This window comes from Ambystoma mexicanum, chromosome 10 (assembly GCF_040938575.1).
Source record: "Ambystoma mexicanum isolate Mex_15411 chromosome 10, UKY_AmexF1_1, whole genome shotgun sequence".
NCBI lineage: Eukaryota > Metazoa > Chordata > Amphibia > Caudata > Ambystomatidae > Ambystoma > Ambystoma mexicanum.
The window spans coordinates 1,072,683,878-1,072,710,535 of record NC_090932.1 but is presented as its reverse complement, the minus strand read 5'-3'; the positions used below and the strand labels follow the sequence as shown (position 1 = coordinate 1,072,710,535).

Sequence of the window (26,658 nt, the reverse complement as noted above, 5' to 3'; positions counted from 1 at the left end):
CCAGCTCACCAGGTGACGGTGACGACGGACGCCTCCCTGGAAGGTTGGAGAGCGCACTCCGGAGATTTTCACGCGAGAGGCCTTTGGCTCCCGGAGGAGAAGTCACTCCACATCAACATCTTGGAGCTCCGCACTGTGTTCTGGGCCCTCAGGTCTTTTCTTCCGTCCCTCAAGGGCAAGGTGGTGAGGATCTTCACCGACAACACCACCACGATGTTCTACATCCGGAAGCAGGGCGGAACCAGATCCCCTGCCCTATCCAGGGAAGCCCAGGATCTGTGGCATTGGGCCGTCGCCCAAGGGATGTTTCTGGTGCCTCTTCATCTGGCAGGAATAAAAAACACGATCGCTGACTCACTCAGCAGAGAGCTGCGCTCGTGCCACGAGTGGGAACTACGCCAGGATCAAGTGGATCGACTCTTCCGACGATGGGGCGAACCCCAGATCGATCTCTTCGCGACGGCGACGAACTCCAAGTGCCGGAGGTTCGCCAGCAGGTTCCCCCAGCCGAGGAGCATGGGCGATGCTTTCTCGTTCCCCTGGGACGGCCTATTTCTTTATGCGTTCCCTCCGCTGCCGTTGTTGCTCCGGCTCATAAACCAGCTCAAGAGGTCCCGGTGCAAAATGATCCTCGTTGCACTGGCATGGCCGAGACAGATATGGTTCCCGGTCCTTCTGGACATGTCAGCGTCCCCACCAGTCAGTCTGTCGACGGACACAGATCTTCTCTCCAGAGAAGGAGGCGCCATTCTTCACCACAACCCGGAGTCGCTGAACTTGCAGGCCTGGCTCCTGCAGCGCTAGAGTTTGGAGGGTACGACATCCCGGCCGACTGCAGAGAGGTTCTTGCAAAGGCCAGGGCGTCCTCAACTCTCAAGTGCTACGGACATAAATGGAAGAGGTTCTCTGTCTGGTGCCGTGCACAGAAGATTAACCCTCTGCGGATTACGGCCCCTCAAGTATTGCCGTACCTACTGTCATTGGCCAAGGCTGGACTAGCTCACGCTTCCATCAAGATACATTTGGCTGCAATCTCACGATACACAAGAACTACGGGACGTGCGTCCTTGTGGTCTCATCGACTGGTAAAGGAATTTATGAAAGGATTGTTCCGATCATTCCCGCCGGTGAAGGCCCCTGCCCCGGCGTGGGAGCTCAACGTGGTGCTGACTAGGCTCATGGGGCCCCCATTCGAGCCTCTGCATTCGGCACCGTTGAAGTTCCTGTCGTGGAAAACTGTTTCTTGTGGCCATCACCTCTGCACGATGAATGGGAGAGATCCAGGCCCTTTCCTGCAAGCCCCCATACCTGACTTTCCACGAGACAAGGGTGGTACTGAGGGCGCACCCCTCCTTCATACCCATGGTGCTGTCGGACTTCCATCTCAACGAGCCCTTGGTGTAACCTGTTTTCTTCCCGTCACCTTCGTCGCCGGCCGAGAGGACTTTGCACTCGCTGGATGTGGCTAGAGTGCTGAAGTTCTACGTGGACCGCACAAAGAGTTTTCAAAGACATCACAGCTGTTTCTGAACTTTGGACCTGTGAACCAAGGGAAGGCCCTCTCGAAGGCTTCCATTTCCAGATGGCTCTCCGGTTGCATCATGCACTGTCACCGGTTGGCAAACCGACCGTTGCCCGGCCGTCCGAGAGCCCATTCGACCAGAGCGGTCGCTGCTACCACAGCGTTCTTGTCTGGTGTGCCCCTGCTGGACATCTGCAGGGCTGCTACGTGGAGGTCGACGCACACCTTCACGAGATTCTACTGCGTCAACCGGGATTCCAGGGAGGAGTCCAGAGTTGGCCAGGTGCTGTGCAACCTGTTCGCCGGAAGGTGGGCCTGGTGAGGAGGTAAGAGATGCTTAATTTTGAGTTGATGAAATGCTTAATGTTGAGTCTTGCCACCTCCTGTGGTTGTGCATGTGTGTACTGCTATGTATTCTTATATTCATGAGCATGTGAATCCATGCCAGACCCCATGCTGTAGAAGGAACAAGTTACTTACCTGTAACTATTGTTCTCCAGCATGGGTCTGGCATGGATTCACATGCGAACCCTCCCGCCTACCCCTCTGCGGCTCTTCACTTGGTCATACTGCCACTTTACGTGCTACCAAATCTGAGGATGGCTGCCGGAGTCATTGGCTGGGGGCAGTATGACCCAGAGACCAGTGATTGGTTACTACTAAGAAAGACAGATCAGAAACAAAACTGATACTGATTTTTTTCTATACTGAGGATTCCCGGCCTGACGACGGGGAATATTCATGAGCATGTGAATCCATGCCAGACCCATGCTGGGGAACAACAGTTACAGGTAAGTAACTTGTTCCATATTGTTACTTTGTCCTACGACCTACGGTTGTCAAGTCTTCTGACTACTTCTTTTCGACGACTGCTTCGTTGACTTCCTGCCGCTGAAGACATCCACCACTGCTTTGCAACTGGTGTGCTGATCGACGTTTGTCAACCCTGTGGTCTCGGCCTTTCATCCAGGCCCGTACAGTAGGGAGAGTGGGGCCCTGGGGTTATTATTTTTTTTTTTTTAGAATGCATTTCCTTTTCCCTTTTCGGTCTGGCTGCTGTCTACCTCGGCTATGGAGAGGACACCCTTTAAATTATGACCGTCGTGAAACGGCAAATTCCCGTGGAAGGGCACCCATCGTCGTTGCAATAGGTGTCTACCTCGTGACCACGACGAGCGTTCTTGTAAGGCCTGTAAGCTTTTTTGTCCCGGATGTTAAAGGACAGGCGGACGAAACAGTGGGCAGCCTACTCAATTTAGGCCGAAAGTTGTTCCCCCGTTGGCACCGTTGCTTTGGATGACAGACTCCAGCGGCAGCCATGGCCCAGGCCTGGAAGCCATAGAACTTTCGGCGGAACCTTCTGGTTCCCAGATGCCCAGTCCCGACAGGCCACCAGCACTGTTATGGGGAGTTCACACCCCAGCGACAGGGGCACACATGCACCACCTAAGCCCAAACACACAGCCCTTAAGGCTTCTTCGAAGGACACGTCGAAGAAGTGAGTAACGCCAACAGGCCCGTTAATCTTCGACAGTGTCTTCCTAACCTTGCGGTTCGGCGCCCTCCGAACAACCATCTTCTCAGCATGTGACTGGGCTTTCTTCTCACAAGTGTGTCTCCCCCCACCCCAAAAAACATACGATTGCTGACACGCCATCCAAGGGCGCGCTAGCACTTAAGACTTCGGTAGAGTCGTCAACCGCGACAGCGCTGCAAGACGAGTTGAAACCTAGCATTTAACTGCTGAAGATACGCTAGAGTCTCGCGGCTATTATTTCGGCAGCAGGAGAACAAAGGGGCACTCCCTCTCGTTGAGAGGAGTATTCAGAAGCCCCACAGACTCTCTCTAAGGTTCTGTGAGGAAAATCTCCCCCTTCTGAGCAGCCCTTCCCATCTCTAGACCCCTCTGCATCTTCCCTGTGGACCAGGAAAAGATTTGAAAATGACATGGACAAGATGGCCCAATTTATACATCACTCCAAAGAGACATGGGGAGCAAGACGCCTGCCCATTCCACCAAAGCTGCAAAAGCTTCCAAATCCTACACAAGTCCACTAAGAGGAGGCCTTTGATTACTCAGAACAGGAGGATACATATGAGGACAATCCGTTTGATCAGGACACAGCTGACCAGGACTGGGAGCAGGATCAGCCAGCAGATCATGGGCCTTGGCATTCACCCACACATACCCTGACACTGACATTATTTGTATAGACCCAACATCTTCACCTCAGGAAAGACAGTCATCGCCTGTGAATGCTATTTAATGCCACGTAAAAAAGAGCTGCAGATCATTTTGAGATCGCTACACAGGAGACAGCCCCTGATGGCGACTTTGTAGAAAATATTCTCAAGGAGAAGCCTCGCTCTAGCCAGGCTATTCCTCTACTCAATTCAATAAAGAAACGATTAGCTCCTCCTTTGTCACCCTCCCTCACAGGGTCAGTCAACCCTCGGGTTGAGAAATTGTTCTGCCCTGCTCCATCTGACCCTATGTATATAAGAGGTCATGCCACTCCGGACTCCTTGCTTGTTACAACCACTAGAAAGAGGGCAGGGGTTCCACTATCCACAGCGGAAGCTCCCCCTGATAGATGGCAAAAAACATTATGCTCTAGGAAAGCGTATTACTACTTTTGCAGTCTATTCTACCCGAATAGCTAATAATACAACTCTCCTCGCTAGTTACAGCGTTATCCAGTGGGGCCTGCTCCAGGAAGACCTTCAAGAGGTCCCAGAGCCCACACGATCACGCCTGCTGGCGGTCTTGACTGAGGGCAGACAGGTGACCCATAATATTTTAAAGAACATTGTAGACGAGACTGCGGGACGAACTCTAGCCCAGGGGACTCTTCTTAAGAGACACGCCTGGCTGAAGAATTTGGGCTTCAAACCAGAGACTCGGGCCTCTCTGATTAACAAACTTGGCAAGGCTGTTGACAACGCTTTGGAGACTGCTAAGAAAGAACATGAGACACTCAAGTCCAAATCACAGCCAAGCCCTTCAACTAGCGAGGAGGCGCACATTTCCGCTGTCCTTTCACGGTCAGTATTTCTCATTATCTCCCCATAATCAATATGGCTCTGGAAGTACCACATGGTCCTCCGGCCAAGGCTCATCTGAAAACAGCCAATACCAGCAAAGAGGTCAATGCAGAGTCAAGGCTAGAGGTAGGAACTCTACTCCAAGAGGCTCCACGGCCTCCACTGCAAAGTGACTTGCCGGTTCGGGTCCCCTGCCATGCCTCCCCGGTCGGGGGGACGTCTCATCATTCATCCACACATGGGAGTGGATCACATCCGACCAGTGGGTGTTAAAGACAGTCACCCACGGTGACTGTTTCGAAATTTCCACCGGCCAGCTCGATACCACCCACTGAAGAGCAGACGCCTATCACCAGCACACCTGTAAATCCTGCTGGAAGAAGTGCAGATCCTTCTGGAAAAGGGCACAGTAGAAGTCGTCCCCATTCACTAGGTAAACAAGGGTATTTATTCAGTGTACTTCCTTGTACCCAAAATGTATCTTACCATGCGCCCTGTATTAGACTTGCGCCCAGCGAACAAGTATGTCAAACTGCAAAAATTCAGAATGACTACATTGGGTTCGTCCTCTTCTTTGACCCCAGTGGATAAGGGATATTGGGACATATCAGGTATACGGCTCGTGTGTTAGTCTGTTTTCTCTCAGTGAGCTGTCCATGAGAAAGTGTTTGGGCTGCGAAAGGGTGGGGTGTGGGGGGCAGTGGAGTTCCTAAGTATCCTACCTGGTAGGATGGGGGTAAAGGTGTTACAGGGAAAGGGATACTGCATTTCGCTATCCCACCTTCCACTTCATCTCCCCAAGCACCCCTCACCCAGGTGACCCTCCCTCACTGGTCCATCCACAGGAACTGGTTCCAAAAGCGATGGCCGTGTTCTGGCCACCTGGATGACAGATCCCCTGGAACTATCGGTCGAGACACCTTCAGGTTTCTCATCCGCGTAAAACCACAATTACTGCAAAAAAGAACTTCATTTCTAGTTTTGAGCTTCTTGGTAATGACTGCCCAATAACATGTCTTATCTTATTTATAATAATCACTTAATTTAATATAAGCACTGAGTCGGTCAACTTGGAACACCAATATGATCCTTATAGGTTTGTATGTCGTTACCATCACGTTTGATGATTAATTGTTGGCCATGGACATCAAAGGTCTGGAGACTCCTGCTCTAGACATTGTTCCAATGTCAAAATAAAATACCCAATCAATGTGTGCCATCAGACGGGTACTGTGGCATTTTATTTTATTGAATGTTGTGAATTATCACTTAGAAATTTAGCAGTACATTGATGTACCATTTTTGGTATTGAGTCTCCTTGATTTATCAGGGAAGTGCAAATGGTCATCCCGTATTAAAGCAAAGTAAAGTGCTAAAGAAATACATAAAGGTTTCACACTTTACGGGACAGAGGGGTAAAGGCTTGCCATTCTGAGTACCAAGCGGACACCTGGTTGAACAGGGTATGCCACAGAAGCCCTATATTATACCAAACTCCACTGGGGCAACTATCCCTACTTATTTAGAAATAATCAACCTTAAGAAGCCCTTTTGGTGGTAGCGGTCTGCAGACTGGGTATTTGAACAATGTTGGGCGGAGGGAGTGGAAACCTGGAAGGTGTACCCTGGGCGGGGTTCACAAAAAATGTGCTGATGTATTGGCCTTTTTGGAGCAGTGAGGCACGCTGCTCACAAGTAGGTTGATGTCTACATCTGTTGTTCATGGCTTCATATTGCCTAATCGGAGAGGAAGGACAGGCCCATCAAAGATATGGGCAATATGACTGGTATTGCAGTCTGTGGGCAACCCTGCAGGTCAAGATTTGCAATAGCAGTGTATTTATGGACCACGAACAAACCGGTTAGACCGCTTGTAGGGCATCATTAAGAGGGAGAACAACTTAGACTGGCAGAGAGGATACCTGAATTGCAGGAACCATGTAGTCCTCTATGGGCTTGGAAGCCGCCATAAGTCGGCATGAACCAAACATTGTGGCTGGAATAGATAGACCCCCAATGCACGGGAATGTGGGATATCTATGAGAACACAACTTAATGCTGTTTCCCAAAGTAGTCCCACCTAAAAACCCTAATCCAGGGAGAAGACAAAGCTGGGCGGAGGGCAGACTTAGGAACCAGAGTCAAGGGTCTAAGAAAACCCTTCCCTGCAGTATTAAGGAGGGTATGACCACAGAGATTGTACCACAATTACAGTAATACGGAGGAAGGCAGAGATCAGAGTGTGGCAAGGAGGGTAAAGTTTGGAGCAAGGACAGTGAGTGAAAGGAGTGGTGGAGAAGGACAGAGGCGAGGGAGTGGAGAGTAGGAGGTGTAGAAATAGAAAGCGAAGGAAAGGAGGAACAAGAGGCAAGCGGTGAGAGGAGGGAAAAGGTCAGAGGAAAGAAGGGGCAAGCAGTTGGTAGAAGGTAGGCAGAAGCTAGAGAATAAAGGGGACCATGGAAAGGGACTGGTGTGAGATTAGGAGGAGACAACAAGAAGTGTCCTGAGAGACAGGAGGGTTCAAAGTCGGGGGGTGTTGAAGTCATCATGAAGTAAGAGACACACAACAGATTACACTTTCTAAGTAAAAGCTTTATTTTACTTGAATGGCAGGATGGAGTAGGGCCTAACTTACCCTATGCGAAGGTGGGATTTCCCTACCTAAAGAAAACTAATGATAGTCTGTGTCAGTAAGTTCAATACGAGTCTGTCTGTGTACCAAACCTATACTTGCCCTCACAACAAAAGATAGACGATGGGTAGGGACGTCAGCAGCCAAAAAAAATAGTGTTAAAAAATAATGGTCAGAGCCTCTTATACTCTACTTCCCAATCTGTTCAAATCTTCTGGCTTTCAAATCGGTACCAGTTCAACTCCTTGGCCATGCAGGCTTTTCAATAGTTGACATAGATTGCTCTGTTTCTGCATTTATCATTCACTTCACCAACTGTTGTAAAATACCAGCTTCTTTGTTTTGTTTCCTTGGCTCTTTCCAAGTAGTGGTCACTCAGTCTAGTCGCAGTTGGTGGACCACACCGTCCACCCATCACAGGTCATGCAACCGATAACCCTTGGTACTTTGTCATGCTTCTGTGCTCTTCAGGTTTTTTGCCAACACAGGTTTTCCCTCTGAACGTGAAGTTCCTTGGGCTCCTGTATCTTTGGCCAACACATATTTCTGATTCTTCTTGGCAGTCTTTACGCTTTGCCACAGCTTGTATCTCGCACAACTCACTCTTTTGTGGTGTTCACCCCTTTTCACCACCCTGCTTTCACTTAATTCATAAGTGCTCATCACTTGCTTTTCTTTTGTGCCGTATTCAAATATGCTCTTCATATTTTTCAGTTTGGTTTTCAAAAATGCTTGTGACAACTCTCAAAAGTCTTTGTAATGCCTTGCAGTTTGTTCGGGATTCAAAAACACTTGGTTTGGCCTTGCATAGCAATTGTAATTGTCCTCAGTTCGTTCGGCATTCAGACGTGCTTGTTTCCAGACGGTGTGAGTGTTCCCTTCTTTTGCACTCACCGGTATGTAGCCGCTCCTCCGGGCTTCTCTGTTCACCTTCCCGGCTTGTGTTTGCTCTGCCTTTTCTTTGAGGGAGTCACAACGATCAGCGCTCGCCATCCTGGAATCCTGCAGTGCATAGCTCTGCTCTTCCTCAGCAGGAGCTACTGAGAGCAACTCTTGCTCTCTGAGACCTGCAGAAATCGGGAGGTTTGGTGTACCACAGCTCTTGCTGTGAACACCGGGCAGGGAAGACAGCAGGAATTTCGACCCTCTCACGGCAAGCCTTGGCCCCTGTGTCGCTCGTGCCCTCCTGTTCAGCACAGCTTCCCTCATGCCGGTTCCTCTCCAGCCCGCTCCGCTTTTCCAAGCCGCGTCCTTCTGTCCAGGCTATCTCTCCCCTTCTGCTGGGCTGTCACCATTTCTATACACCTGGGACTTGTTAAATAATTGCAGGTGCAAGTCCTTCACTTCAATTGCCTGACCCTGGTTAAACCTATTAGCTGGACATGTCTGGCTATTACAATGGAACTCTTTCAAAGCCCCAAAAATCCTCTTCCTCATCTCAATACCAAAGTGACGTGAACGAATGGAAGTGTGCATAACTCCTGGTTTCCTCCTCATCCCAGTCTTAAGGTGAAATGGCTGTGGGACATTTTGGACAGAAGGAAGGGACAAAGACTGATAGCCTACAAAGGCAGGGGCAATATAGTGTTCCCTTTCACAAGGGAAAGGGGCGATACCATGTCTCACCCAAAGACATCCTCTCCCCAGGTTCCCTCCACCCAGGTGATATCTCCTCCCTCCCCCTCTCGCATATCCACCCCCAGGGTCAGGATCCAAAAGTGATGGCCTTTCCCTGGCCACCTGAGAGGTGGACCAAGGAGGAGAAATGAGGACGCCCTCGGGTTCCTCACAGGGGCAGGAAAACACTCAGAGAAAAGAGGATGAGGAAATTGAAGGACGAAGAGCCAAACACAGAGCGAGAGGAGGGTGTGCCAATAAGTGGATAACACCCTTAACAAGAGGTTATAGGCGGACAACATCCAGCCCAAAATATGGGTGAAGTCTCAATGGGTCAAAAATACACCTATGCCAGAAAAGAGCACCGTCACTGAGGAACCAATCCAGCTGTAGGCCCCTACACCGAGAAAAGTAAGCATGCACTAAGGAGGCCTGCATTTCTGAGCCATGTAAGGATGGGCGAACAACCAGTAACCTGGGGTCCAATGTTTACAAAAGCCTGAAGCTTGACCACTGACCTACTCAAGACAACCCATGGCACCAGGGGTATTAGCGTCAAGTAATCTGCAAGTCCAGGTGTTCCACCATGTTATGTTGCCAACATAGGAATCAACTTAAGACAGACCCAGAGGACAAGACCTTGAGTAACTGCTTCCAAAGAGGATTGCCTGTTTGAGGAGAGTGGGATCGACTGAGGACTACAGTCCGAATGAATTCAGATGTCAAAAGAGAATCTTGTCTCTGTGTGCTGGTATTAAGGCTGGACATTGGGCTTTTGAGAGACATTTTGCTTAGTTTATTTCTAAGGAGAAAAGTCTTGAGCTGTATTCTTTTGATCCCTATTTTCTTATGATAAAGAAGAAAATAAGAATATCATCTGCCATTAGTCAAACGTATAAACCTTTTTAGGTGTATAATTTAGAATGTAGATCATGTGGCGATTGCAAAGCATTGTGTGGGAGGATGGTCTACAGGTACAATGCCTTTTCTGATGGATTAGTCGGCTGTGGTTAAAAAGCACGTTTTTACTTTGTTGCAAAACAGTCAGAGTGTTTAAATGTTTCAAAGGCCTTTTGCTATTGTGTCCCTATTGGACATTTTGGGCATCTATGGTATTGCTTCCAAAGCAGATTCTTCATTTCTGTGAGACAATAAGCGTATCATTGCAGGATCAAAGACACTGCTTTAGTTGATAAACGTTTCAGTGCCTTAGCAGTTAGGTGTGCCTGTTTGCATCTTATTTACCAGACAACAAAAACTGTGCTCTTTAGACAAGTGCTTGTAGTCATGGCCTTTGCGATTCTATAAATAAGTAATGATGGTACAGACTTTCGAATTTCAATTAAGAACAACATGTGTACCATGTATAAAAAGGTTATGTAACCATTGTTAATTATGTGTTGTATTTTAGAAAAAAAAACTTTTTTGCTTCAACCTCTGCTCCTTGTTTACAAAACAAATTGAAATACTTTTGTGGCTGTAATCTGCCTTTGGTACGGTTTCACACATTGTCAATTAGGTGTACAATATAATAAGCCTGAGAAGGAGATGTGTCATTTGAGAGTTCCAGTTCTTGTGTATTGTATAATCGACATGAAATTTCTGCGTGTATCTTTGGCTGGAACACCATTACTTAGCCATGTGTATTTACACATCCATCACCAGATGTTGCACTGGCGGGACTATGTACCATGTTACTCAAATCAACTCGTAATGCTCAGAGTCACTTGGTTTGTGTATTCTGTGCTAATCTTGATGTTTTGTCTCCTTTTTTTGTCAGAGCTCCCTGTCCGAGACCCTGGACAGCAATGAAAGTGTCGACCCACATAGGCACGACATGATCTACACAGTAGAAGACATTCCTCCTTGGTATCTCTGCATATTCCTTGGCTTACAGGTATTATAGCTTGTTACATGCACTTGAGTACAAGTTGTTCTCCACTCATCTCTCTTCATGATCTCATCTGAAATCATAAGCACATGGCAAAGTTTCTACTAACCTGTCGCTTAAATTCTAGGCATTGTATTTTCAGAAGGGATCACAATTTAGGAATCCGCTCATCCTGTTTGCATGGCCGTCTACTTTCTGAAGTATGTTTGCATAACAATTGTCCCCTTTTCTCCATGCTAATGGCACATCTGTCCTGTGCCGTGAAGAACGGAATCATTGTGCACAGTTAAGGCACATTTTTCAAAAGCTAAACTGTGGTCTGCCTGCACCGGTCTTCTCGGGCATCACCCTCTATCTGGTTCTTTACACAGACCGGACTGAAAGCTTGCACAATTTAGCAGATTTTCTATTTCATTTATTTGCTTTAAATCTTACAAATGCCTATGCCTGACTCTTTCACGCTACCCATGATGGGTTATTGCATCAAAAAAGTATGAGCCATAACATTATATGAAGCAGCTTTAGATTCATTAAAAGAATGTGCTTTGTGGTATGCACGGCCACCCTTCTCAAACAGGTCCCTCATGCAAGCTAAAAAACACACTTGGAGACTCGGGGTGGGTAGCTGACCTGTAACTGTAACCTAATGTTTTCACACACAAAACAAACAGGTCTGAGATTTTATTTATTTTCTTTTGGTATTGTCAATAAGTACAACCTATGTTTCCCTACAACCATACTAACTGTGCCCTGCTTATCTGACGACCAGATCCCTACGCTGCCATCTTCCCCCTACCCTCAGACTCCTTATTTATTTGTTTACCTTCCCACCCCTCCACTTACCTTATTTCATCAGTGGCACTTCATCTTCGCTCCCGCAGCCCGCCATGGAAAGGGTAGAGGGGCTTTGTGCGGGGCCCCGCTTCCCTTTCCCTGGCGGCCATCTTGGAATAGTATTTTCCTTCCATGATCAGGATGCCATTAGGTGTTCCGTTTGCAAACCGAAAATACTTTTATTTAACCCCATCCCAGCCCTTGTGCCTGGTGCTAATGGCATTAACCCCCCGTTTCTAGGGCTGGGATGGGGGTTAAATGGCCTGGTTCCCTTGTTAACTCAGGCTGCTCTCTCCCCCCGCCCCCCTCCAATCCAGTCCTTGGAACGGGGGGGGGGTTAACGCCATATTGAAAATTCCAACAGAGAACCTGGTACAATACAAAGAAAGCAGGACTACAGTGCCCCTAGTACCGGAGACACTCAGCCAGCCAAATTGACGGCAAGTTTGATCGTGCATGCAAAATTCAAAGAGTTCCAAGAGAGAACCTGCTACAATACAAATAAAGCAGCAATACAGAATGAACGTCTTTAGTTGTCACATGTAACCCAGCGTTAACACAGCTGAACAGAATTGTTAATGATCTACAAACTATATTCAGCAGGTCGAAGTACTGAAGGCCATTTTCAGTGAATCCCCTTTGATTGCATATAAGAAACCAAAACATCTATCACAGTCCCTGCCCAGAAGAGTGTTTCCAATGGGTCAAGAACAAATAACTAGAATGTACCCAATCAATATGAGGAGGATGCTAAACTTGCCAAAACATCTGTACTCAATACAATACAATACATTGTAACAACTCCACAATACCAAACATAACAGAATTAAGGGACTTGCAACTGCATATCATCCAACATTGTCCCCCATCCAATGTAAGAACATCCTGCAAGGAAATCACATAGGTGAAACCTGCCAGGAACTACATGAAAGAATGAACCTACACACTTACCACCTCCAACCATAAAACATCAACACCAGTAGGATATCACTTCTCACCCAATGGCCATACACTAAAGGACCTGTCTGTACTGCTTTTAAAAGATGACCTCCCAAATGCAAGGCACTGGAGAACATGGCAGCTTGAGTATTTGAAGACGCTCAACCTAAGGGACAAAAGTTTGAGTAGAGATGTGGGTTTCCTGTCTCACTATGTTGAACTCTGGTGTCTAGCCCATCAGACAGCATACAATTGGAACTGTGGTAATGTACCCCTCAATTTCATATTTATGTATTGTATAGTTCACACTGCATTTGCCCATACATAAACTATCTGGCCAACCACGGTGTGCATAGCATTGTAAAATCTTTTTTGGTAAATTATTAGAAAGATTAGAAACCAGTGCAGCTAGCCTGCATTGGCCCTTCAGAGCAACAGCCAATCAAGATTTGAAAATGTTAATTTGTGGCACAGTTTTTCAGCAATGCAACGGTACCTGTAAAATAAATACACCATAAAACCTGCCGTTCTGCCTTTTAAAACCGTGCACGTCTAGACCTTTTTACAGTGAACAGAAATATATATTTTTTCAACTTCACTAGCCCTTCCCCTATTTTTTAGAACAGCACTTCCAATTGTGTGAGGAAGCACAACATACTGGACTGCTTTATTTATGTAAATGCAAGCATTTGTTTGAACAGTGTACTGTTTTGTCTGTAAGCTAACACTTCTGTGCCGTAGATTTACAACTCTTAAATAAGATGAGCAGAGCACTGCATTGCATGCATACCTGCCTTGGGGAAAATCTCAGATTGATTCTTCTCACTTCTGCCTGTTGGCACCTGATGAATTTCTTTGGAACTTTTTTAAGTGTATGCTACATCACAGCATAATATTATCAGCCCAATAACTGTATCAAAACCTGACATTTTGTGACGGGCAAAAAATGTAAGAGGGGCTAACTCAGCCTCCTCATTAGTTGGATTTGTCTTCTGTTGTAGTCACATGCTACTGATAGAAACTGCGTGGGTTCCCTCCTCAACCCCTCATTGCTAAAGTTCTCCAAAGACTGAAATGCAGGAAGCACTTCCACGTGATCTTGATTGCACCAATATGGACCAGCAGGTGTTGGTACTCGACTTTCTCAAATTATCTCAGGAACCGCCAGTGAGACTCCTAGTGTAGAAGCATTGTCTATCTCAACGGTAGGTACTAATTCTTTACCCATCCCCTCAATCGCTGTGCTAGGCAACTAGGTCCCAGAAGCCCAGATATAAGGACAACTAGGTATTTTTAGGAGTGACCTTTTTTTCTGAAGGCTGATAAAAAGATGGCCACCAGAAGCCAATATACAAGCTAACTGACACAGTTTTACAACTGGTGCCTAAAGAAGGACATTAACCCTTTCTGTAGTATCAAAAATGATTATCTTTAATTTATTGTAGAAGTAGCCAAATCGGGCAGAATGCATCTGACAGCCTTAAGTGCCTACCTCAATTCATTGGCAGAAACACGCTATCCATTCTTGTTATTGAGATGCTTCAGTGGTCTTAAGGAGGTTTCCACAGGTTTGCATCCCTCAACTACCTTGCAATCTTAACATGATGTTTTTAACACTTGTTCACAAGCATTTTGAGCCCATGGCTTCAACAGATTTGAAATACGTTACTTAAAAGACCTTCTGCCTGGTCATAGTTCTATTAGCTGTCAGGGTGCAGAAAGAGGAGGAGACCAACACACAGGTGGCATAGAGATTGCTATCGCTTTTTATTAGCCAGGAAAATAAGGAGAGCACCTAATTTTCCTCATCTCTTTGAGGGGTTTTCCTGCCTCAACTAAAATACTAACAGTGTTGTCAGAATGTCTTTGTAAATCAATAGTCCACCGTCCAGTGTCAAAAGCCCTACTTCGGTCCCTTACACTGTTGTGCCAATGTTCTTGGTCCCGGAGAATGACTCCTTGCAACTGGACTAGATATTACAGTTCTGGTCGTGATTTGTCTAAGAAGTTCTTTACCTGGGGAAATCACTCCATGCCCCTGGTCCCAGTACTTCAGCAATGAAGAATAACCAATCCTATAACACTCGGTATCAAAGTTTTCTGTTTTTCATTCCAGGGGAATGACTGCCTTCCTCTGGGTCAAATGTTCACAACACTAGTACTGCCAGGGGAATGAATCCCTTCCTCTGGCGTCTGGGTTATCAGGAGAATGACTGGCATTTCACTTACATAGTTCAACAGCACAGGGTGAATGACTCCTTTCCCCTGATCTCTCTTGTACTTACTTGGTTTCACAGTACAGCACCAGGGGGGAACTACTTCCTTACCCTGGTCTTTCTTTCACTTGGTTTTGGGCCAACTTGGTTCACTCTCCTTCCAAGCCAGGCCCCCACCAACTCCAGGGCGAAGGACTCCCTTCTATATTCTTTAATGTCCGTAGTGCACAACACCAGGGGGAATTACTTCCTTCCCCTTGTCTTCCTTTAACTTGGTTCTGGTCCAACTTGGTTCACTCTCCTGTCAAGCCAGGCCCTGAGGAAAACAATATGAAAGTTTCCCCACGGCTAGTGTGCGGGTCTCAAACCCGTATTGCTCTGCTTCCCGTGATGGGCAGACTGGATTTGCTCACCTGCCAAGTACTGCCACAAGGAAGATTATGGATGACTTCCTTGTTTCTCTCTCTAGGTGTTTTTTTTTTTTTTTTATAGAATTCCCTTTAATTACAAAATATCTGCTTTTTGCACTATTTTGGATATTGTCTGTGAGGGGGGGGTTTAATGTTGCCCCAGACTTGTAGGTTTTCCTTCTTGGTGCCCCTCTGCAGATGCCAAGACCCTCTTCTGCCCCCACCAGCCAGCCCTTTCACTCCCGTACCTTTTGGGGGGTTCTTCTCGGGCCTCTTGTGCCTTCTGCAGGCTTCACATTTGCCACGGTGTCTCTGCAGTTTGTGGGTCTCGGTCTTTTGCAGCTCCTGCTGACTTCTCCTTCTCTACGGCAACTCTGCATCTTTGACTCTGTGCAGTCCAGCTATCTGTTCCAGACTGCGCAGTCCACCTCTTCTCTGAGGTCTGGTTACTGCATCGCCGGTTCTGTGCAGGGTATTCCTACATTGGACCCCAGACGCACGCCTTCCTGCTATTTAAAAAGTTTATATCTTCAGCTTCAGTCCCTATAAATATTTACAAGTCCCTATAAAGAGAAGCTCTCTATCCCTTAGAATTGCTGCACACCTATCTAGGTAAGGGGATAGTAGAGAGAGCTCGCCCTATGCTGACTCACTACTTTCCTAATACGCTAAAATGAGGTGCGCACTGTTTAGAAGTCAACAATCTTCTTTAATCGTGCTGCTTCCACTCAGTGTAAAATGGCACAGGCGGCCATATACCCAAAAGTGGTCTTGTGTCCGCTATGTTTCTCTAAAAGAAAAGATGTCCTATAACCAAGCTCACTTCTTTATTTCTGTGAGACAAGTGGGTCAGGTCATCTGATTGATTCTGCCTATGATGTGCCAACAGATGTATGGGGGAAACAGAATCCAGAAACGCTTGCAACTTCAATTGTATTGAAGCGTCTTCCTGCTAGACAGTGTCCTGGTCTGAAGGCACTTGAATTTCCCTTGTCGAACAGTTCCTCCGCTCTCAGTTCCACCTGGGGTGGCTTGACAGCCTGCTTGACCAGGTATTGAGTCCTTCTTCCCTTTTTATGTTGGTTGTTGAAACAATCTGACATGAATGTCTAGACTGTTCATTTCAGTTTTGCAGAGCATCCTTCACTACTCCGCTCCTCCTCCTCCTCCTCTCGGTCTTTCCCACACAAGTCTCCACTGGGTAGTCCCAGCTCTTGCTCATTTCAGTGGATGTCACACTGACTGCCTTACACATAAACATAGGTTGGTTTAGTATAGTATTGGGGTATACATAGTAGGGGGGGCAATAGGTCTTGGGCTTAAGTGGCCATAGCATGTTCACCAGAGATGTTCTCCCCGATTCCCAGAGGGGGAGTCTCTCCCCATGAGATCCTTCTACTGAGTACCACCCCTAGGGGGACTATCTGGTAGCAGCTTAACCTGCCTGACCTCATGGGAAGGGGCTTCCCCCCACAGCAAAACCAGATAGGAAAAACCTACTTCATTGTATGAGTTTTCACTCGCCCAATACACTGAGGTACTTACCGTATGGCCAATTATTGAAGATCAAGAGGATCGTGAGCGATCCAGAAGAATACAGATAGCGTTTGTCAAACATTTGCATACATTTTAAGTACAGATGGTATCCCAAGCAAAATCTCGACGCAGCCGTAGCCAAGACCACCAGCCAACCTAGAGTGACATTGTTGCAAATCAGACCCAGAAAAACAGCTTCATCTCTAGTATTTGTTTCTAAATTTTCTTTACAGAGCCATAAGGACAAGCAAACACCGACATTGGGACAACTTGAGAAACCAAAGATCTATTTCCAGATCCACCTGTCTTTGCCTATCAAATAAGTGAGAACCTCGGGCGCATGCTAGTGAGCGACGGGGATTGAGAACCACCCATCACCAAGACAGACAGGAAAGGCATCTACCCATGTTTCAATTGCAGACAATCTAACAGTGTGATCAAAGGTCCTTATGTCTTTCACCTGTGTACAGGAGGAACGTATTAAACTTGCAGACTTTGCCACCTGCTCTACTGAAAATGTTATCTATTGCAACAGGTGCCCTTGTGTCATCTACTATATAGGGGAGACCAAAAGTAGAGCAAGAATCAGATGGAATGAGCATAAGTCATGCATACGAACAAAGAACATAAATCCATGGCACAGCATTTCAAAGAACATGGGCACACAATCGCACCAATGAAATTCCAGGTCTTGGAAGTACTGTGTGAAAGAATTTTGAGGAGACAGTGAAAGAAAGAAAACACACTGTGAAAGAAAGAAAACAGAGAGAAGCTTTCTGGGTGTACAGACTGGAGTCTCTTGTGCCTCATGGAATGAATGAAGAGCTCAACCTGTATATTCTTTTTGTTGAAATGAGACTGTTCTGTTTATATGGTCATTCATACCTTGAGGTTTAGTTGATTGTATATTAGAATATCAACTTCTGTATATGGTTTTTTAATGTTCATACACCATGAATTACCCAGCATTACACCCGCAGTTCCTTTTAATTCTGTGTTTTAACTCTACTCATCTTGTGATGGAAAAAAATGTCTACAAATCCTCACCGCGAAGGGGGAAGTTTGCTTCGTCCTCATGGTTTAAGATTATCGTTTTCTTTGCGATTTGAACTGCTCAATCTTCACTGCCATGGGTGAGCCATTCATTTCACAGTCCCCCCGTATCATGAATCAGTATTGCCACATTTCATTACACGATTAGGATTGATATTTGTGGACTTATTGTCATCATTGAGGCATGTGCAAGGAGCACCTGCATGTTGCACTATTTTTCCCATATTTGCAAAGCATTGGTTGATACTGTGCGGATGTAGGCGCAAGGCACACAGCACTTTTAATCAGGCATGTTTGGCACCCATCATCTTGGTACTCGGAGTGAGTTGCACAAGATCGTGTAAATATGATTCTCTGTTTGAGCCACTTCCAAGTGGATTTTAATGAACATCCCTGTTTGCAGATACAGATAGCGGCATGAATTTGATTTCTGATGCTTGTTAATCTGCAGTATCGCGTTGATTACGCGTCTGTACATTGTTATGCACTCTATCACGTTACCAGCATTATTTATGACCGCCTTCGAGGGCTTCCTAGTTAGTGATTTTTCAGATCTCACGCCTATCGCGGCACGCACATTGACATGTATTCATGTCACGTGACCTACATTACTGAGTATAATCCAGACCGTCACTGAGCCGGTCAGAGGAGAGCACTGTGCGCGATATGTGGTATGGATTGTCTAGACATGTAAGCAAATGCTTTGGGCATAGGGCACCACTAGTTTGAGAGGATTTCTGAAGGTGCACACATGTGGAATTTCCTGTTAAATTGTTATTTGCAGTTTTTACTCCATTGTTCTCGTATGAAGCGTAGATGTGCTCTCGAGAACACACTGGTTTCAACACTTCAGGTAACTACACTGTGGGCCTCATTACGCGATTGCTGGAAAACCCGCCGGTAGGTGGCGGGTTTCCAGCGACCCTGTATCAGCGGTACCGCCGCCTGATAGCCCTGTGCCACCAGGAAGTCCCGGCAGCCCGGGATGTCAGGCGGCGGGAACTGTAAGCCCCCATTCCTTCGGAGTCCCATAGGACTCCCTGGGAATGGGGACATGTGAAAACCATGCCTGCCGGGACCTGTGGTCCCGGCAGGTCAGACCTGCCGTGAGCACCAGTCCCTCCAGGCATTCTTAGTCTGGCAGTCTGGAAAGGGTGCTGGTACGTTGCTACCGGCACCCTTATTTCCAGACCGCCAGACTTGTAATGAGGCCCTGTGGTTCTATCAGGGCTCCCTCATTCAGGTTCTTCAAATGCACCTTAACTCTTAAGTATGTACTTTTTGAAATGCGTTGCACCAGTTTTGAATCTAGCATGACCGGTAGTGAATTAAAGGCACTCAAGACTTCAAGAACCAGCTTTGCCAGGTCAGACCGTTGATCGATTTGGGATACTCTGGAAACATTTGATTGACCACTATTTTGGAGCTTTTACATGTTTATAAATAGCAGGCATGCATAGATTCAGCCTATGAATATTAGTATTCTTAAGCCACACTCGCCATCTTAATTTTTCTTTTTTCGTCTCCTTCTTCTACATATGAATCCAATTTATCTAATTATATTTATTGCTGGCTGATGTTTATGCACCAATTGAACCTAATGTTTAACAATTGTGTGCACTAGTGGACCTGGAGAGGACTTTGAAAGATTGTCAATCCGGCGTGGATGGTCTGAGGCCCTGAATGCTCCTTAACTATGTGCAACTTCATCCTTTATGACAGAAGTCCTGTTTTTGGAATCCCATCATCTCATAGAAAACTCCCAAAGCTGTCCTGTTCCTTATGCTCTATTCAGGCTCTATTAAGCAGACCTGGGGATTTAGGCACAATTTGTAGTAGTGGTAAGAAGCTCCATTTTAGACTGTGCCAACTTTGCAGAGCCCTTGCTTTTTCTTTCTCCAAAAGAGAATATATGACGGTGGTTGGAGCCTTGGTTAACTCTACATTGGATTATGGCATTTCTGCATGTATATGGTTCACCTGAAATACCAACTTCATCAACTGCAGTTTGTCCCAAAATGCAGCAGTCTTCAGTTGCTTCGTGTGCCTCGCAGAGGGACCATTAAGGTGCTCTGGCAGTCTGCTAAATGCATTTGTGTGTTTTCCCCTCAGTTCTTAATCTACTAATGTACACGCCTGAAGAGGAAAACAAGCCAAGGTTTAGTAGGGAAGCTGAAGGAGGTTGCACCATCCTAATTAGTATACAACGTAAGTGTTGTGTATGGCTTGCCTAGGAAGGAAGGAATGTTGTGATGTCATGTGGAGTGTTGATGCCTGAATGTTGGAATGTGTGGGTGAGGGTTCTAACCTGGTCAGTTGGTGTGACCCCTGGCTGGGTGATCGGATGCCAGTGTTATTGTCCTACTATTAACTTATATGTAACTTAAGTAAGTGCTTGTAAAGTATCCTGAAGAGCTGGTAATAAACTTTACAAGTCTCCCTAAGAAGGCTGGCGACGAGCTGGTCTTTTATCAAGGAGTACCTTAACGTGAAACTGAAGGAAAGCTGGTGAACCTGCTGCGGGGGGTGCAGGAAGGACAACTGCCCCCAATACATGTAAGGCACATCACCCAGGGCGGCAGGGGGGAGGAAGAGAGCCCCCATATCAGGTGGGACCTTCAGCAACCCATAGCTTGAAGGGAGTGCTGGGTCCTGGGGCAGCGGATTGAACTGAGCCTTTTGAGTCTAAAGGTGAAGATCTGGCTCATAGATCGGCGGGCAGGAGTGTCTCCATACTACTGGGGTGAATCGGTGCCCTTATACAGAGAGAGGGGCAGAGAAGCTGTGCCTGATATGTTTACATGGCAGGAGAAGCGGTCCTCATATGAAGAGAGGGGTTTTGTATACAGCTGTGGATATGCCCATCGAAGCCTGATAAGAGAGTGCATTGGGTGAATACCATCTGGCCAGTGTACCGCTACGTGTTGTGAACTCCGTGAAGAGTTTCTGTAGTACGCGTAGGTACTTCTGTGCTATATGGGACGTTTGGAGATTGGAGCGGAGGAGCTCCGTGAGGTGCGACAAAAATGTAAGGATTGATGACTTAATCGATGTGCCTGGTAGGGTTGGCGATCCTTTCGAATGCTGGCGGTGACAGGAATCAGCTACGGCACTACTGGGAATCAGAACTGCTGGGTAACAAAGTCGACAAGGGTTCTGAGTAAGGCACCCTGGAACATAGCTGAACGTGAGAAGGAGGTGTCTGCCTGTTGCCGAGTGCCGTTGAATTGATATGGAAGGGAAAGGTTTATGAGGGATCCAGACATCCAGATGTTATTGTGGGACATCAAATGCTAAGGGTGAGGGTCTTCAGATGGTACTGTGGGACAACAAAGGCTATGTGTGAGTGTCTTTGACGGGAGCAGCTTGTAGTAAGTTGGATTGGTTTGGGAGGCGGGAGCTCATGAGCTTGTATGATGGACAGCAGTAGCTCCGCATAACGGGAACCAGCTTGGAATGGGGCCGTAAACGTAATGTTTACCAGGCTTGGACATCGCCTTTCATGTCCTAATGGATTTATGAGACTCTGATTACTGCAACGTATCCTTATTCTCGTTGTGGAGGCCAAACCCGTAAAGTCAAGAGATTACACTGCATGTTTGGGTAAATGGATTTAGTAATGCTCGTGTGTGGAGTATGCCTGTGCGTAGTATGGTGATGTTTGGTGTGGGCTAGAAATGACCATTTGAGGATTTGCAGTTTAGGGGTGTGGTTGGCCCATCCATGGACTTCTAGCCATTCTGAAAATAGTCGTCGTTGGAGTAACAGCAGTTCTCAGTGAGTTCAGCGTGGGTGTTGTATGTTAAATGTAGTTTTAACATTTTGAGGATTTTCAGCATTTTGGTTGTCTCATGGCAACATGGACTTGTAGTTTTGACGATTGTAGAAGTAATAGCTATAACATGTTTAGGGCAACACAGTAAATGTTAAACATTATTAATGGTTTTGCACAAAAAGTGAAACATTTGCGAATTAGGGTGTTGCAGAAATGGCTAGTAGTATCGATGTGTGCATGTAGCAAGCACAATACAAAGTTTGGATGTTTGGTTGCGCTGATGGGAAGAGGCGATTCCCAGGTCAGTATGTAAAGCTTATGTCGTGTCATGCCAAATTTGCAGTTTGGTTGATCTGATGGTATGTGCGATACCTGATTATTGTGATGGTTTGTTAGTAACATGCCAGGTTAGCAGTGTATATGAATGAGTTTGGCTGCGCTGATGGTATGTGAATTGCCAGGTCAGTATGTGAGGCATGTTTGTCATGCCTTATATCAGTGGTTAGGTTAAGGCAGTCTTGGGTGACTATGGTTTTAAGGCACTCAGGGTCTTACAAATGTGCATTGGTTCTGGGCGGTAGCGGCCCCAGTTGGGCGTGACTGTGGTTGTTATCATGCAGGTTAAACATTGTATGCTTATTAGTGGTGGTAGCAACACCAGTTTTGTGTGGGTGTGATTGTGGTAGGTCACATGCAGGGTCAACGGTTATGATTTCTGGATGGTACCGCCCCCAGATATGGAGTGGATGTGACTGTGGTAGAAGTCATGCAGGGTTAAACACGTGCTTTGGTTCTAGTGGTTTTCATACCATGTCTATTTTGTCTCTCTTGTCTCTCTTGTCTCCTTGCACATAGACAACTGTACTGTGTGGCCATTTTCGACTCTTTGAATTCATCAGAGTTCAGAGTGTTCCAGCGTAATTGGTTGTTGGCTCTGGTGTGCCTGGCCAGTGCGTCGGGTGTTTTGTGAGTGGTAGAGTGTAGTGCACAGTTTGTGATGCACGCATTGGTCACATGAGTCGGTGTGAATGGGTTGTGTGGAGGTGTGTGTTGTGATGTGTTCCATTGTGTGTGGTGTGCTAATGTAAAGGGGGAGATGTGTTGTGTATGGCTTGCTTAGCCTAGAAGGAATGTTGTGATGTCATGTGGAGTGTTGAAGCCTGAATGTTGGGATGTGTGGGTGAGGGTTCTAACCTGGTCAGTTGGTGTGCCCCCTGACTGGGTGATGGGCTGCCAGTGTTATTGTCCTACTATTAACTTATATGTAACTTAAGTAACTGCTTGTAAAGTATCCTGAAGAGCTGGTAATAAACCTTACAAGCCTACCTAAGAAGGCTGGAGGTTGCATCATTACAGTAAGTCTTTACATGAGAGCAAACCATGAATTTACAAAAACATCAGAAATTAAATGGTCCTCCGGAGGAGACTGGGCGTTTCAAGATTGAGGGTCCAGAGCAACCATGACTGTGAAGAAGCCTGCATAAGCCAGATTTCAGGAAGGGTTTGGTATGCAACAGACCAAAATTCCTGGAAACAAAAATGGAAGGATATTGGAAGAGGAGGCTGAAGTCAGACTAAAGAAATCAAAGAGTCAACTCTAGCCTATGCGCTAAGGTTGCAAAGCATGAAAAGGCCATATTAGTCCTATGTTCTGCAAGAGTATTAAAAGGAGTGTGGACAGAGGGAGGGAAAACGTTGCCAAGATAGAACATTACACAAGAACTGAAAGAGACATAGGATTTCTTTTAGGTCTCAAACTGCGGTTCATTGAAGGAACCATACATGTGAAAACTCTGGTGACAGACCTTTTATATTCTTCAAGGTGAGCACCAGTTAAATGCATCCCCCACAATTAAGGTGCTCCAAGTCTACCAATACAGCAACTCCACGAAAAGACCTTGAATGGTTGACATTGCAATGGGCATCAGTGTTAGACCCTTTACAGGAAGCCTCAGTGGTGCTTGCGGTCTTTTTTATTTTATTCCTTTGAAACATACAGACCCAGAAGACCTAACTGATCATAGGCACAGGAGAGATCCCCAACCAATAACAGACCTATTGGAGATGCATTAAATTTAACAGAAAATAAATGACATCAGACTCTGGCAAACTCTCCCTCCTCGTTCTCCCGCCTGCAACCTTATCGACTGCCACCATCTCACCCTGCTGCCAACTTCTCTTCTGAGGCCACCAAATGTCAGGCTTACGTCCTAGGAGACCGAACTTCCTAAGGCTTCTCTGGCGACTCCACCCCTCGCCCCCCTCCCACTCTAGTCTCCTGTGGTGTTCCACAAGGACCCTGCACCTCCCCCTCCCTCTACAATGTCTACACCCCTCTTCAATCAATTGGATTCACTTGGCATCACATACACTAACTAAGCGGACGATCTGCAAATCCTCATATCCCCCCTACTGGCAACCACCAGCAAGACACCATCAAACTTAACTCTTTATGAAACCATGCAAGTCTGGATGGCCTCCCACCTACTCCGCCTAAATGACAAAACTGAAATTTTGCTTGTTGGCAAACAAGCCAAATAGCCAAACTTGATCCAGCCTACCTGGACTTCATGATCAACGAAAACAAAGGGGCTAAACATGTGATGTCAGTGATGTCATCAATGACATTTGTGATGCCATCTTTCATGTTCTGGGTGTTAGTGCACAGTGGTGATGGCAGGTATGGGGGCTTAGTTTACCATAACTGACGAATTTTGGGGTTTGTTTTGGTTTTAATTTGAACCATAATGGGGAGGTAGATATATTTTTTTTTTTTTGTGTGAAGTACACAGGTTTTTGGTAGGGCAACTTAACCATAACGTTGTGTCAATAAAGTTGTTCTGAATATACACTGTCATCATGCGATTGAGGGAGATATGTAGTACAATGTACGTACTGGATATACATTTAACATAGAACATACAGAACCCCCTCCCTATTGATGTTAGAAAGGAACGGACTGAGCGCCTGTTTGCGGACGGGATCAACATTACCCAAAGATGCAGGGGGTATATGAAAATGTACTATTGTCTTACACAAAAAATGTGCAACGTAGAAGGAGGACATAAAGACATTATAATTAGTAATGAGTAAATATGGAAACCTAAAGGTGTGAAATGAAAACAACACATTTAATAACCATGTAGAATGAAATGGATGGTACCGTTTAAAAAAAAAAAAAAAAAAAAAGATGCCTCCATTGTAATCACTTCACAGAAACTCTGCGGCCTGGACCGACAGTGGATGGACGCAGTAGGACCAAGGGAAATTACATCAAAATAGTGAGTGAAAGTCATTTTTTTGTATGTGTGTGTACTTTTTTTGGTATGTGGTGCAGAAATAATTTGTTTTGACACAGAACTGGCGAGTACTTTGGAGTGGCTGGAGGAGAATTTTCTGCATGGGGAAATGTCTGAAAACAGCGACAATAATGGTACACACTGCTCTGCATATGCAAAATGATGATCAGTATTTTATAGGCATTTAACATATGTATATTCTTTTTGTACAGACCAGGAAAGAAAAGAAGAAAGGCCAACAAACGAGACAGAAGAAGACAGGATGAAAAGGATTGAGCAGAAAATAGATGTACTGAATGACAATTTTAAAGGTTTAAGGGAGTTTGTGGAGGAATGTGTGAGAGGAAAAGTATGTTACCATTGTCCCACCTGTACCTGCCCCGCTTCTCCATTCCCCAGTGAACCATTCCCAGACCTTCAAGAAGAAAATAGACGTTTTGACGAAACATCCATCCCTTCTTCCCCTCACAAATCTTCTCATAACCAGCCCGTGTTGAATCGTAATTCCCCTATATTTGTGTCAGTATCTGCTTCCCCCGCTATTTCTTTAGATTGATGTGTGTGTGTGTGTGGTGTGTGTGGTGTGTGTGTTTGTAATGTTTTTGTATAGTAGTTGTAGGTATAGTGTTTGAGCAACATTTTTTTTTAAAAAAAAGACTTAAAATGTTTGCGAACAGTACGCCTGTTCGACCTATCCATAAGGAATGGAATGTGGGTGTTGTAAAGGCAGTACACCTACCCTTGCTAATGTCAAGTAAGATGGAGTTTATGTTTGACCGCAACATCTGTTCAAGTTGTGCGTACATAAACAGAAAGGGGCGTCCTAAGGACATGATACCTCGCAGTGCCGCTTACAAACAAGATCAAACATGTTCGTAGAACACACCAGGTGTCCGGGATGGCTGTAAATGAGCAAAATGGGAGTGTGTTAAGGACAGTATACCTGTCGGTATTGTTTGCAGCCAAAATGGTGGCGTCTCTAGAACAGGCGTGGTGGCCAGCAAGTTTGTAGTCAAACAAAATGAAGTTGTCCTAAGAACACTGGACCTGTCCGTACAGTGATTATATCACTTATGCACATGCGCAGTACAACTGTTAGTATAGCGAACATTGCGCCTGTCCCTAACTGTCCGTCTCACTTGTGTCACACTTTGAATTAGTTTGAGAACCCGAACACTGTCCGTAGGACACTTGTGCGCATGCGCAAGTTTGTTACTCTGCTGTCCAGCGGGCTCCCATTTCTGTCGCGGATGTGTTCAGGACATCATCATGTGACTGCACCCACGCTGAGCGTGTGGACTAATTTGCACAGTTTGTGTGCTTCTGCAGCAGTACTAAAGAACTAGTAGACACAAGGCAAAATATTGTAGAGTGTAAAATATAATTTCACATAACCCAGGCAATAGCTTGCCTGAGGACTTGTTTTGTGAAATTTTCGTACTGCTTTGCAGTGATGAAGACGGTCACGAGGGACACCCCTCCACCCCTATAAATGGCCACACTCCCGAGTCGATCTTCATTGTCCGTCTAGCTATAGCAGATTGAGGTGTACTGCCTTTACTGCTGTAGTGGCCAAAAGGAAAGTAATTGGTATGGCTTCCATAGCTGCTATTGGTCATTAGCCTCGGCACCACCCCCAAACCCACCACCACCACCTCCCCAAGGGCCTGCAAAGAGATATACAGGTGAGGATGTAGAGAGTGAGGAAGAGGAGGAAGAGAAGGAGGTGGAGGAACTCCCCACTACAAGCACTCGCCGGGAGTCGTGGGTGTGGCGGTTGTTTTCTGTTTATGGAAATGTACCAAAAGCACGTGCGAACGTGGTGAGGTGTAACAAGTGCCAGGTGGTGCTGAGTTGCGGGAAATCTGGTGCGTACAGCTTTGGTACGA

General features: G+C 46.1%; 1 protein-coding gene across 1 annotated transcript in view; it reads left to right on the top strand.

The window, feature by feature from the left end:
* The window catches only part of SLC23A2 (solute carrier family 23 member 2), a 1,453,080-nt gene that overhangs the window by 511,659 nt on the left and 914,763 nt on the right, over positions 1 to 26,658 (top strand). The window contains exon 5 of the mRNA XM_069618873.1: positions 10,597 to 10,713. Within this exon, the coding sequence (XP_069474974.1) occupies positions 10,597 to 10,713 (117 nt within the window). The remainder of the gene's footprint in view (positions 1 to 10,596; positions 10,714 to 26,658) is intronic.